The 14,582-nt window shown below is 45.5% G+C and overlaps 1 protein-coding gene across 4 annotated transcripts in view; it reads right to left on the bottom strand.

The window, feature by feature from the left end:
- Window positions 1-14,582, bottom strand: part of ARHGAP22 (Rho GTPase activating protein 22) — a 237,433-nt gene that overhangs the window by 146,122 nt on the left and 76,729 nt on the right. The window contains exon 1 of one of the 4 annotated variants that reach the window (XM_073353056.1): window positions 4,963-5,213. The exons of the other annotated variants lie outside the window; for them this stretch is intronic. Within the exon in view, the coding sequence (XP_073209157.1) occupies window positions 4,963-5,014 (52 nt within the window). The 5' untranslated portion in view covers window positions 5,015-5,213. Of the gene's footprint in view, window positions 1-4,962; window positions 5,214-14,582 lie in introns of those variants that run through there. 4 annotated transcript variants of the gene reach the window in all.

A 14,582-nucleotide genomic window follows, 5' to 3' on the forward strand; every position in this document is an offset into this window, starting at 1 on the left:
TTCACAGTTATATTCCCCATTGGAAAGTCACTTATAGAAAAATGCTCCTGTTATAGGTTTGCAGATATTTTCCTGTAGGTGTTCTAAGGGAACAACAACTGATGTCAAAAAAATCAAGAACAAAAAAAGGAAGGGATACAATTAAATTAAAACGAATAAGCCTGGCTCAGGGGACTTGGCAAGGGGTCTGGTCACTTTCACCTACAAGATGCATGTCAGAATCTGGCCCAGGCTAGCAGGGACTGCAAGCAGCTGGAGGGTGGCCTCTCTCTCCAGTTTCATTCCAATTCCTAGCAGTCACTCTCCCTCATCCCCCCAATGTCTCTTCACCTTTACTGACAATCATGGATGGACAAGATGCCTAAGCACTGGACTGATCACTCCTCCATGGCAAGCACACGGTCTCAGTGAGCCTACTGCGTAGATGCCGCGCCACAGCCAGTGAATCTAGCACCTTTCATGAGCGTGGCAAACCCACTTGTGTAACCACTGCTGCAAATGCTGTTGGCCTTTCCTTGCCACTTATTTCTACATCTTAACTGTTCTGATGAAGATGTTGCTACTCATGCATTACCATTTCAGATTAAGTGGACTTCTTGTTACTTAGGTCTCTCTCCTGCTGATGGGTAAGACAAGCACACCACGGCTGTTTGCATGGGCTCAAATTTCTTTCTGCACTAATCTCTCCTAAAGCAATAACGTGGGGCCTTATGTTATGGCCCGGGACGTAGGCAGTCTTGCCTAGTGGTCAGGGCAAGAGTCAGGTCTAGTGGGCAGAGCAGGCGTCCAGGTTGGGGAACGAAGCCAAGGGTCAGCACCAGAGTCAACTGCCGACCATCAGAACCAGGAATCAAGCCAAAGTCAGAGCGAGGAATCAAAGCTGAGGGTCAGCGCAGAGGTAAGGTATAAAATGCCAGAGCCAAGACTCAAATTAGAGCCAGAACTGGTAACTGATGGAAGCAAGGTATAGCAGCAGGAATCGGAGGAGAAGCAAGGATCAGGAATGGTGCAGGAGTATGGTGGGAGCATAAGCAAAGGCATGGGTGAGTCAGGAATCAGGAACAGGGGTGCAGGAAGCAGGCACAAGCAGCGACCGGTGCAATCACAACAGGAAGTTACCTTGCTTCTCAGACAGCTTCCTGTGCCTCCTTTTGGATTAAATAGCCTGTTAGGACCAATCAGTGAAGCCAGGCGATCCTTCAATCAGCGCTCCAGTGGGTGGGGCCTTGGCTGAGGCTCTAGTCCTATGAGCTTCTTGGCCCAGCAGGTTTTAGCAGACATGGGGTGGAGGCCAGGATGTGGTTGGGTGTCTGGGCACTCACAGGCCTGGGTGCATGATCTGGGACACCACATCCTTGCTGATCACTCACAGACATGGAGATCTGTGATTTGGTCTCCCTCCAGGTCATAATCCACTCACCTGCCAGCCGCCCTGAGGTGCCAGGGACGGACCGAGCTGTTCTTTTTACCAAGGCTGAAACTGGCAGGATCAGCACAACAGCCCAAGGTGTGCAACCGTCAGTGCCTTGGCCACAAGCCATGCCATCTCTCCTGCATCCACCACGAGGATTGCCAGAGCCCACCAACAAACGGTGCCAGTTAAAGTGCACGGGCAAAAGGCCAGAGCAACAGCAGCACAGAGCCATGCTCTGAAACCACCCGCCAAGAGCACAAAGTCTGCCAACAGCCCTGCGCTGCAGCAGCAACAGACCCAGAGAGAACCTCCACGGAAGCTGGTGTGAGAACAGCATGGGGATCAGAACCACACACACACACACACACACACACACAAACACACACAGGCAATCTTACTTCAGTGGCACCACACCAAAGGAGAAGTTGGCTGAGATCCCAAATCCAGGCCCCAGTTCTGCAGCTGAGGCTCATCTCTAATATGGATTGAGGTGGAAAATACCCAGCCTCTCTAGCTGCCCATAAATCAGGTTGATACAGTACAAAACTTGCACCAGTCTCCAGTTTTATAAAAGCTTGTTTGTCCATAACCAATATTGGGAAAGAAATTTAACTGGGACTTTTTCCTTCCAATCAGCCTGAAAGAGAGAGTTGTTACAGTGGGAAACATTTATACTGTACTAAAAGAGGCATCACGTATACTTTCAACATAAAATAATCCGTGGCAGGCACTGCAATGGGCTAAGCTGGAAAGAAGGCCCTGCAATGTCTGTTAGTATGAGGTACTCGTATACTGTATTTTCTGGCCTCTCTGCCTGGCCAGGTGGCTCTGTAGATAAAGAACAGCCTGACTAATGCTGGACTTTCATCTCAACTGGGATAAAAGTCTGTGGTGTTGCCAAGCTTTTCAGGCTTAGTTAATGGTACAGATCTGACACAGAAACACTTGACACTTCTGAGCCTAAATGAAGTGTGCTGACTAAAATGCTCTCTCTTTAGAAAGGGTTTCCCCTTGGGCGGGGAATGATGTTGGGGGAGCGATGTGGATTAGTGTATTAATCTTCCCCTTTTGAAGACATAGAGCCAGATTCTGATTTAACTTGTACCAGTGTAAACTGGAGTAATTTAGCTAAAGTCAATGTAGTGACTCTGGATTTATACCAATATAACTGGGATCAAAGAGTTTGGACTCTGGGTTCAAGCCTCATTCAATCCAGGAATGAAATTAGTAGAACTCCAGAGCCAAAACTCAGGGTTGCTTTGATCTGGGGGTTTGGTTTGGGCCCACCTGTAGTGAGGAGAGTGATACATCTTATCGTGGGTCCTCATTTGTGAGCCTTAGCAGAAGGGATAATCAGCTTTGGAGTCATGTTAACCAAGTGTCTGTTGTCTCTGAGTTAAATTAAACAAGGCACATTTATGATCACCTTGATTTGACCCTCGCCACTTCTGAGCTCCCATCCGAGAGAGAGCCCAGGGGGACAAATTGCGCCTCATCTGGTTTGGATTAACTCCATTTCAGCGTCTGCCCCTTTCAAATGTAGCTGATTGGACAGATATCACCTCATTATTTGTTCTTCATTTAGCTTTCTTCTTGGTATCAACTTTTATTTGTTTGAATGAAGCTCATACATGCTGACTTATGACTCGTTGGAATAATAAAATTGTATGGAGTGATGGACGTATAGAAGCTACATGTTGCATTAATGCTGTACCAAACATTTTATATTTTTTTTTAAAGATCAAAATCAAATACAATCTGTTTAACACCCTACAACAGTGGTTCTCAAAGCCGGTCCGCCGCTTGTTCAGAGAAAGCCCCTGGCGGGCCGGACCGGTTTGTTTACCTGCCGCATCCACAGGTTCGGCCGATCGTGGCTCCCAGTGGCTAAGGTTCACCGCTCCAGGCCAATGGGGGCTACGGGAAGTGGCACAGGCCAAGGGACATGTTGGCCGCCCTTCCTGCAGCCCCCATTGGCCTGGAGCGGCGAACCGCGGCCAGTGGGAGCCGCGATCGGCTGAACCTGTGGACGCGGCAGGTAAACAAACTGGTCCGGTCCAGCAGGGGCTTTCCCCGAACAAACGGCAGACCGGCTTTGAGAACCACTGCCCTACAACTAAAACTGTGACCCTGAAGGCTAGAGCTCGTCAAAGAGTCTATTTTCACTTTCCAGGAAAAGTTTAAAAGAAAACGGACATTTTTTGACTATGTCAAAGATTTCCTAGAATGTTTAGGGTTTTGATCAAAAACCTGAAAAATGTTGGTTTTCGATTGTCGAAAGACATTTTTTTTTTTGGTTGTCAAAAATGGAAAAATTTTGGTTTTTTGACAGCCTCTTCACAAATTATTTATTTTTTTCAATGAACCCACCAAAAAGATTCAGTGAAAAGTGTAATTTTCTTACAACGGTTTCTGTATTGTAAAAAAAAAAAAAAAAGCAGTTTTTCATCCCCCAAAATTTTGAGATGAAAAATGTTTGACCAACTTTGCTGACGGTTTAGTTGCCAAATCACATTGTTCTTTCCAATATGTGTTATAGTTTAATTTGAATACGGCTACAGGACCAGTCAGGACTCCTGCTTGGAGAGAGACAGAGACAGAGACAGAGAGTCCAGACTCCTCTGGCTTACCTGCACCCTGAAACTATTCCTAATCCCCTGAAGGTCTTGTTCTTCAGAAAAGAGCTAAGTCTCACAGGAAATAAATGGGAACAGATGAGAAATACAGTGCCTGACTCCCCCGGGGCAACCTTTGTAGTTTATTTGTCTAGTTTCACTTTACATTTTGGAAAAAGAAAAAAGATTGAACTGTATTTTTAATATAATTCACACCCACAGCGCTTTACCACTGCGGCTGTTTATTAACCATTTTAGAAGTGATCTCACCTTTCAAAGGATTTGATAGTCTCAGAAAATAGGGGGAAATGACCCAATTCGCCATTCCACTTTATGCTGCTAAAACCCAAGTCATATATATCCAACTTACACTAGGTTAGGTAAGATTGGACAAGTAATAAATTGGGGTGGCAAGACCCAGTTTCGACCCATTAATGATTTTACAGAACACCGATTGCATGCACTCAGAGTCCGTGAAATGTACATATTGTGCACTGATCACCGATGGACTGAAATCAAAGTGAAATAAACTGAGAGCAGCCACTGCCGCCCCCCCGCCACGCCGAGCCCCTTCAGCCAGCATCTCCTAATGTAACTGCTTGCTTTGGTTCAGAAGCTGGCGCATAGCAAGGGGCTGCCCTTGCAGCACTGCCGCTGAATAGCATTGCTCACATATCTCAGCACTGGGTAAAAGGGGGGGAACAAAAGGAACGGCTCTCGTTCTGACCGAATCAGACATCAGGACATTAAAACTGAACTTCAGAGATAGGAGCCTTTTCAATGCCAATGTGGCTTAATGAGGCCAGAAGGTAGTGCCATTCCAGAAGCAATTATACTATGCAAAATAGCAACCCATGGGGGAGGCAAAGGTGGGGGAGGAGGAGGAAGACTTGCCTCTGAAGCCTGCAGGGAGATTTTGAAAGGCAAAGTTACCTTTGGTCTCCCGAGAGCGGCCTTTCCAGTCTTTGCAGCAGCACAGCCCCATCTCAGGTGCTGCGTCTCTCCAAGCCTCACAGCCAACTGGTCATCATTATTCCCACGAGACTGCTCCCCATCACGTAGGTACCCCCAGCAGCATCCTAGGCAGCAGGTACCACAGGAGGATGCAAAGGGCCAGAGCTACATCGCTGGCCCCAAATTGAGTCTTCCCGGGCCATCGGCCGATGCTCAGACATTCTGTTCTCTCTGATCCCCCTGCACGTTTGTAACACTGCTGGCTGGACAGTTTCTCCTGCTTGTTTCCCAACTCACACCAACCCTCTAAGATGTGCAGCCCAAGCTCATTCCCTGCCAAGTCCTGCAAACATCCCAAACACAAACAGACCCTGCTAATCAATTTGAGAACTAGCAGATTGTTGCCTCGGGTCTCTGCTCCTTTATCTCCTATATTTCTGGCTGGCCACGGCGCATTTCACTGGCTCCTTTGCCTATTAAACTTCCACCGCTTATTAATTATATGCGCCCCTCTCTGAAGGAGTGAAAGGCCACGAGAGGGGGCTTTATGTGAGCAGCAGATGCCTGTTCTCTGATAGCCGGAGGGCAGCAGACAGACTCTGAATGTAAACCCTAAGTGTGCAGAAAAAGACACCAGAAAGGCCATGTAACCTCATGCAAAACGATGTCAGCAGAAGAAAGAAACGTCTCATTCCCCTGCCTTTCCCCAGATTAAAGCCTTAACAGTATATCTCTGAGACGCTCTACTGGGAAGCACCAAGGCCTGTGGAGACCTCGCTTTCTCTTAAAGGTCAGTGCCACTGTAGCAATATTCCATGGGGTTATTTAAACACCCCCTTTTAATTGCATTAACCCAGCAAAGCACCAGCCGCACAGGCGAGGCACCAGTCACATTCTGACGTTTGTTTCAGGTCAAAGGGAAAAGGTTATTAATCACACTGAGGTTTACTGACTCTGATCATTCCAGGTTTGTTTTCTAGGCCGTTCAGCTCTCAGTTTTAAAACAGGCATGGTCCCTGTTTCTTGAAGACCTGCTGCCTCGGAGAGTGTATCCCTGCTGTATGTTTGACAGCGCAATAATGCAGCTTTGTTTTGCTTTGAGCCTCTGATACACCTGGGCCCCTGTAAAAAGCTAGGGTTGAGGAGCTCAATAATAAGAGACAGCAGAGGGAGAGAAATTAGGAGGCACAAGCGAAAGATTGGAAAAGAAAGATACAGGAGAGCAGTTCTGGGGGCAGGAGGCCAAACTGCAGAATTGACGGCCTTTCAACAACAGCAATGAAGACACGTAGGGGATCAAAGAGACAGAGAGAGACTGGCTGGGGCAAGATTATGGAGGAGTTTAAAAACAAGGAACCCCATCTTGAAAAACAATTAAATCTATTCAGGACAGGCCTGATCCTGAGAGGCATACAGGACCTGTATCTCCTATTGATTTCAATAAGAGTCTCAGGTGCCTAGAAGGTCTCTAGATTGGGCTCCCAAAGCAGAAGAGATTGTCCCAAAGCACCCAGAATGAATTATAGGGTGGAAGTTTACTTGCTCTCCGACTAGTCAAGGTTCGTTTTCTAGGTGATTCAGAGGGAAGAGGTCCCTGCTGGACACACTGTTGCTATTGTTAGTGAGAGTCATCCCTAAATGCCAGCATTCTGTACTGACAAAGCACCAGGTGGTAGGAGATGCAAGTCCATCTTTTCCAAACCAACTGCTGCAAGAGAATTAGTTATTCTGTCTGTCTCTTCTTACTCGCAGAAACTACTGCAAGCCACTCTGAAATGAACTACGCTGGGAAGGCAAATCCTGTTCGGAAATGCCTTTTAGCCATCAGCATCTCTGAAACCTTTCACAAGGAGAAAAGAGAAGTCTGTGCAAAGAACATTAACAAAGCAAGAACCCGCTCTCTTCTCTGAAGCAAGATTCATTTTCTGAGCTTGCACTCCAGCCAAGGAGTGGGAGGGTGGACACACAAACCACCTGTCCACAATGCCTGGGTATTAAGCTGGCAAAATTCCCTGAGTTCAGCACAAAACCAAACCCCAAACAGTCCACAGGAAAGAGGAAGCTTTCTACTTACCGGGCTCTCTATATAACACATTTTCACTAGATCCCCCTGACTGCCAGGTCAGAGAGGAGCGGGCAGGGGTTGTGGTCAGAGCACACTGTGCACCAGCAAACACTGTCTAGCAGATGAGCCCTTGGGAGCAATTACAAGCAGGTATACTTTAAAGCAGTTTCTAGCCTCTGGCTAGCAGGTACTCAGCCTTTATGCATTTTAAGGTTTAACTATTGCTAAGTACCACATAATCTCCAAGGCAGGCTGTGGAATCCCCATCACAAGAGGTTTCTAAGAACAGGCTGGACAAACCCCTTGTCAGGGCTGGTCTAGGTTTACTTGGTCCTGCCTCAGTGCAAGGGGCTGGACTTGATCACTTCTCAAGGTCCCTGCCAGCCCAACAGTTCTATGGTTCTGTGCTCTCAGGCTGACCAATAGAGGCCGCTGTTTAGTTAAACACATTTCTCTTTTAAACAATCCAAATGTCAGTGTCACTTATTGAGAAATGCACATGCCTTAGAATGTGTTATGAATGTTTACGTTTACCAGGTGTCACTTCTTCACATTTAAATTCTAAGTACACTAAAGTGTCCCAAGGAACCTTGGGAAGCCAACAAGAAGCTTTTCTCTGTTTCTTTGTGAGCATTAAACTAAGTGGTCCCATGAGAATGCAGACAAGGTTGTCGTCGTTGGATTTCACATACAGTGACACTGTGATGCTTTTAGAATAGAAACCTTTTCAAAATACAGTCTAAATAAATACAATGCCAAGAGAAATGGGGGCGGAAGCTTCTGATGTGTTGACCACGTGGCACTTGAATGCATTTTACATTGCAGGAGTTTTAGAATGAGTATTGATTCTATGCACATAGGCAGGGATTTTCAAGAGTGCTCAGCATTGGTCTAACTCTGTTCCCACTGAAGACAATGGGAATTTTACCAATCATAGAAACATAGGGCTGGAAGGAGCCTCAAGACAGATGCTTGTCTAACCTAATCTTAAAAATCCACAATGAGGGAGATCCCACAACCTCCCTAGGTAACCAGCTCCAGGGCTGAACTATCATTATGGTTAGGGAGGTTTTTTTTCTAATGGGAGCAGAGTTAAGCCAGTGCTGAGTGCTTCTGAAATCTCACCGATAATTTATATGCCCAGGGCTTATTCAGACTCCCATATTCACACAAAACCAAGTCTCAAGATCCTCCAAATCACAGAAGCAAACTCCTCACTCTGAAAAGGTCTTTTGTAAATAAAGCTCTTTACCGTAAGAGATTTTTAAAGTGTGAGTGTATGTTTATCAAATATTGGTTGGCAAAAAGAAGAAGGAGGAGAAGGAAGAGGTGAAATGCTCAAAGAACAAAGGATTAGGAACATTTCACATCATTATAGCTGCAAAGTTATTTATTCCTACCAAATAGATTGGGGGTGAGAGGGGGAATTGCATCCAGTTTAGCTGTGAAATTTCAGTAAAATAGCTGTGGTTTGAGAGAGAAGGGGAGGTTAGAGGGAGGTTGAAAATAGCAAGCTACAGACAAATCATGTCTCTCCCTAATAACCTAAGACTCTGTATACCCAATACGCACTATGTACCCATAGGACCCTCTATATGCCCTGTTAGTATCTACAGAACCTGAAAACCCCATATACACTAGTATATCCTACATACAACAGCATGTATATGCTGCATGTATTCTGTATACATTGTTCAGAGTAGCAGCCATGTTAGTGTGTATCCGTAAAAAGAAAAGGAGGACTTGTGGCACCTTAGAGACTAACAAATTTATTAGAGCATAAGCTTTCGTGAGTTTATGCTCTAATAAATTTGTTAGTCTCTAAGGTGCCACAAGTCCTCCTTTTCTTTTTACGTATACATTGTGCACCTCATTGACCAATTGTCATCTGACGTTTTAGAGATCACAAGATTTGCCACCTAAAACTTTAGCTGACAAGTATATTTCTTGTCAAATCCATTTGACAACCAGATATTATCTAGCAATGTAACTATGGGGTGGGGCTCAGGGCAGTAAGAAACACCTGCAGAGAGCTGACTACTTCACTCAGAAACAAGAACATCCGTGGCAACACCTCCTGCAGAAGCCAGGTCTCCAACACTCCAGAGGGAAGTCAAGACTGTTCTGTATTGGACGAAAAGCCCATTTAACATGTCTTTGGGCCTTACACATAAACATGCAGCATCGAAGTGCATTGCCTCAGCAGCCAATGAACACAACAGGGAGAGTGGAGTTGCCACCTAGAGGTGTTCATGGATGTAAAGATGACTCTGGCAACATCATCCATCAACCTATTCACACTGAGGTTAAGGAAAAGGTGTTCAGATTCTACTCCAAGGGGGACTCCAAAGCTCTCATGACAGACTTTCTCCCAGAGATGGACAAGAACTCTACTGTGTGCCCTCATGCCAGTAGCTCAATGCCTGGGAATATCCAACAGATCCAGGAGGAGGAGCCTAAAGTGATAGGTATTGCTTGTTGCTAGCCAAGGAGGAGGCCATGGTTGTTGGATCTAGCCTATCAGGAAGTCAGTCTCCCATTTTCCTTCCCCTCAGGAGGTATCTCCTCCTGCAAGGTCTGATCTTGCAACAGGAGCCAGAAAAACAGAAGCTGTGACCTCTAAGAAAAGATAACTGGAGAGTTACTCTGATGAGCTAATGAATACTTTATTAGTCAGCTGCAAAGCCTTCGCAAACAAGATGCGCAGCACAAGAAAGACAAGATTCAGTTCCCAAGGCAGGGACATCAATACTGTAATTCCTGAAAAGATTTTCCACTCAAAGAAAGGAAAATCCCAGGTAAGCACAGGACAATTTGTACTGTGGGATATATGGAGATAGTCATATCTTTCCAGCCATAGAAACCAAATGCTCTCTGGTAATGAAGTTGTTTGATGAGACTCCACGTGCATCAGTTTTCCCATATGTAAAATGGGGATAATGATACTGACATCTGTCATAAAGCATTTGGAGATGTAAGGATGGAAAGTGCTATAGAAGAGCTAAGTAATATTCTCATCATGTTCAATTAAAGATGACCATTATTCTGCATAATATTAGTGGGAATCACTCAAACTGGCTTGGGATTGCCATAGTGTTTAATATTTTGGCCTTTTAAAGGTATATTAACTGTATATCTTTCTCTTGAACTGCAGTTACCAACTTGGACTTTAGGCCAAGATTTTCAAAAGCTGATTTCAACTCCTGAGTAAGTGAGCTTATTTTCAAAAGAGCCAAGCACTTAGCAGCTCCCATTAAAGGCAGTTGCTGCTGCTGGGTGCACAGCATTTTTGAAAAACCAGCTGACATATTTAGGAGCCTAAGGGCTTGTCTACACTAGAAAGATCAGTGTAACATACGCGGATGTATCTTACGCACTGATTACGTGTGTTTACTCTGTTGTGGTTGCATTGGTACGAGCTACCTTTTATTTGAGCCATCACTTTAGGCTCCTACTTCTGAGAATCCTGGCTTACAGCTTTGTTTGTTTGTTTGTTTGTTTGTTTGTTTGTTTGTTTGTTTGTTTGTTTGTTTGAGGGCAGGGGAGGAGAGGACAGGAGAGAGGGAGGGGTTTGTTCATTCATTTTGCAGTTTTATTGCTATTTCCTGAGCCTTATGGTGGACCATTGGCTACAACCTTAATAATGGAGACTGGTGCCTCTAAAACAATAATCATTGATAACTTTGCTTAATTAAAACTCTTTTCAAAAGTGGCCCATGCATGAATTTCCAACAGGACCTAATGAGATGGAAAGTTTGGAGGGTCAGTAACAAGCTGCTTTTGGCTGGAGTGACAGGTCCCAGTCTCAGGTCAATGGAGCATATGGGGAGCTGTCCGATCACATGGCACTTGATCTTCCTCCTTGTTTCCATCTCAGAGAAACAGAACGGATGGGAGGGAGCTGGCTGCAGGCTGCCCACTCAGCCATTCCATGAAGAGCAGGCACTCAGGGGGAAACTGACTAAAGCTCTGCTCTCCTACTTGCATTCTGGGGATGCTAGGATCATGCGGTTATGGTTGCTGCTATTTCCCTGCCGCAGCTCAATTCTGGATTTTATGATTTGTTGGTTTTTGTTAGAGGCTGTTTTAGCAGCGTTTACTTTCCATTTCCTAAAGTGGAGACAAATGCCCCCCAAATGATCCTGCTGCGTGCTTTTCACAATGCCCATATGTGCCATCGCTCTGGCTGCTGGGAAAACGCTCCCCTTTTTCATTTTAAACACTGCTGCTGTGTTTACAGTTTCTTTCTTTTTGTTTTCAAATCCTTCTTCAAGGACAGAATTTGGTTGGATAGTGATCAGTGTCAGTGTCACTGTACATCCCTAAAGGAAAACAAAATCAACTGTAGGCCCCAGACAGAACAGCAAGAGACATGAGCCAATCTGCCAGCTACTTTACAGCAGGTACATATCGAGAAAACTAGCCATCAGGCTTCTACGATGTCTGTACTGGGAATTAAAGCAGGAATGAGTTAACATTGACACAAGTTTTTCCAGATAAAAAGCAAGGGGTCTGCTTCAGATGATTTACATAGGTATTTATACCATGCTATACACCACAGTATCTGAGCACCTAGGTGGTCTCTTCAAAAGCTAACCACCTAGGAATCTAGAGGTGATTAAACTCTCTCGTTTGCTCAAAAGTTAGAGGGAGTTAGACAGCCTGTCACAGGGTGAGCTGGCCCTTTATGGGCAGTTGGGCTCAGTCTGGATTTGCCCACTTCTCAGGTGATGGGACTAAAAGGCTGGGGCATGTTACGGTCACATGACCTGTGGGGGCATGTTACGGTCACATGACCTGTGGGGGCGACCCTATATAAGAGAAACCTGTGGATGAGCCAGACAGAGCTAAGGTGGGCTGTAAAGGACTGTGACTCACTGTGGGGAGGCCTGTATGGAGGGTAAAGCCCTGGAAGATTGGCCTTTGCTCCAGCAGAGGAGAGTTAATACAACAGTATCGGGGGGAGGGGAGGGGATAGAATTGGCTGGGAAGAATGTAGGCTGAGGCAATGGATGTGCCCAATGCTGCACCTGGTAAGCTGCTGCTACAGGCCTCAATGAACACAATGCCTCCTTGCCCATGAGATCTAGTCTGCAGAGGAAACTTAATCCTAGCTTCTGACCTTCCTGCCTCAGCCAGCTGTAGAGTTATAGTAATTATCTGGAGATGTGTGCACGTCCTCTAAAGGGACATAGTAAAGCCCACTGAATGCATCTTAAAGCACAAAGAAAGCAGCACCCTGAGTAATGCCCAGGGGAGAGGAGCAAGGAAAAGAGACAGTACTGGGATGGAACAGAATCCTTTGGGTGAAACTGAAAGGATGAAGATCCTACTGTGGATAAGGAACACAGGCCTACGTTGGTGTTGGGTGGTACCCAGCTTGAGTCACCTTCATTTTCAAGAGGACAGGGCAGGGTGCTCAGCGCTTTCTGAAATTCAAGCACCCTCAAGATGTCAACTGGGCACCCAAAATAGCAAATCACTTCCTAAAACATAGACACCTCTGTGAATTTGCTCTCATTTTCTGTGATGGTGAAAAGTGCTGGAGAAAAAACCTTGAAAACCAATGGTCTCTATCTATCCAAAGGCAAGGGATAGCACTGTCAGTATCAGTGCAAGCAAAGGACTGTGGACACTTTTTACAGAGTTATGGATGGGATAACATGCTCTTGCTCGAGATTACTGAGGTGGCCACAAGTGGGTTCCTGATACTATCCAAACTCAGAAGGTACACCTGATGTGATATGGCATTGTAACATCGAGCAGATTCAAGATTTACCCCCAAAACAAAGACACCGTCTGTACCTGCTCTGGTTGATCTGAATTCTGAAGTTCAGGACACTGCAGGTCCATTGATTACTAGCATGAAGGAACCAGAACATGAATTGTCATCTGAAGCATCTGCTCAAGGGTCTACTCCAAAACCCGAGAGGTGTTACCCTGTGCACCAAAGAAAACCACCTGAGCAACTCAGTCTGGAGTTGAAATAGTTGATAGTTAAGGCTGACGGGTGATACAGAGGCAGAATAATCCTCTCACTCTGTCTGAAGTGCTCAGATGCTATATTCTGACCTCCTTAGTTACACTGGCAATTTATAATGTTAGGTTAGACATGTTGGGGGCTGGGGTAGCACCTCAATAAGGAGGGAGGACTGTAATTGTGTGTGTTCTCTGCCTGATCACTAGAGGGCACCTGTAGATATCAAGAGCCCTAGTAGTGGAGCAATAGAGAGAGTGTCAGAGCAAGAAGCAATGCAGCAGCTGAATAAAACAAGCAAGCTACTTAGCTCTCTGTCCATGTATTAGCTACTAGTCAAGATGGTCAGTGACGCAACCCCATGCTCTGGGTGTCCCAAAGCTCCTACTGCTAGAAGCTGGGACTGGATGACAGGGGATGGATCTCTTGATAATTGTACTGTTCTGTTCTTCACTATGAAGCATCTGGTACCGGCTACTGTCGGAAGACAGGATACTGGGCTAGTTGGACCATGGTCTGACCCAGTACAGCCCGTCTTAATTGGCAGGTTCCTGGTTCCAGAGGTAACAAATCTAACAACCGGGGGTGGGAGGGGCAGGCACACCACTGCTATCCCTGCACCCAAAGGCCCTTTGCTCCTGGAGCACTGCCCATCTGAGGATCTCAAGTGCTGCACAGGCCTGAGGAAATCCACCCGCCCCCTGGGCCTACAGGCCATACAGGAAAAACCAAATTCATTCATGTCAGCTCCTGATCCCTTGATCCCCTCCTGATCCCCAACATCACCCAACTTGCAACTCCTGTATTGCCAGTTACTCCCTCTGTGATACCTTCATGGATCTCAAACAGGCTCATACTAATAATGTTCAGGAGAGAGAATTGCTTATGCCAAAGAAATATCTTGAACATGGCGCCATCTACCATCTTCACAGCTGTTACATGTTTGGGTCACAATGCTGGCAATAAGGTGTGGGTGTTTCTGTTGCTGCACTGGGTGTGGCCATCAGCAAAAACTGATGAGCAATCAAGACTTCTTGTCATAAATATAAAGGGAAGGGTAAACCCCTTTGAAATCCCTCCTAGCCAGGGGAAAGCTCCTCTCACCTGTAAAGGGTTAAGAAGCTAAAGGTAACCTCGCTGGCACCTGACCAAAATGACCAATGAGGAGACAAGATACTTTCAAAAGCTGGGAGGAGGGAGAGAAACAAAGGGTCTGTGGCTGTCGGTATGCTGGTCTTTACCGGGGATAGATCAGGAATGGAGCCTTAGAACTTTTAGTAAGTAATCTAGCTAGGTATGTGTTAGATTATGATTTCTTTAAATGGCTGAGAAAAGAATTGTGCTGAATAGAATAACTATTTGTGTCTGTGTATCTTTTTTGTAACTTAAGGTTTTGCCTAGAGGGGTTCTCTATGTTTTTGAATCTAATTACCCTTTAAGATATCTACCATCCTGATTTTACAGGGGGGATTTCTTTATTTCTATTTACTTCTATTTTTTATTAAAAGTCTTCTTGTAAAAAACTGAATGCTTTTTCATTGTTCTCAGATCCAAGGG

The sequence above is a fragment of the Lepidochelys kempii genome, chromosome 7 (genome assembly GCF_965140265.1).
Source record: "Lepidochelys kempii isolate rLepKem1 chromosome 7, rLepKem1.hap2, whole genome shotgun sequence".
In the NCBI taxonomy this organism is placed as follows: Eukaryota; Metazoa; Chordata; order Testudines; family Cheloniidae; genus Lepidochelys; species Lepidochelys kempii.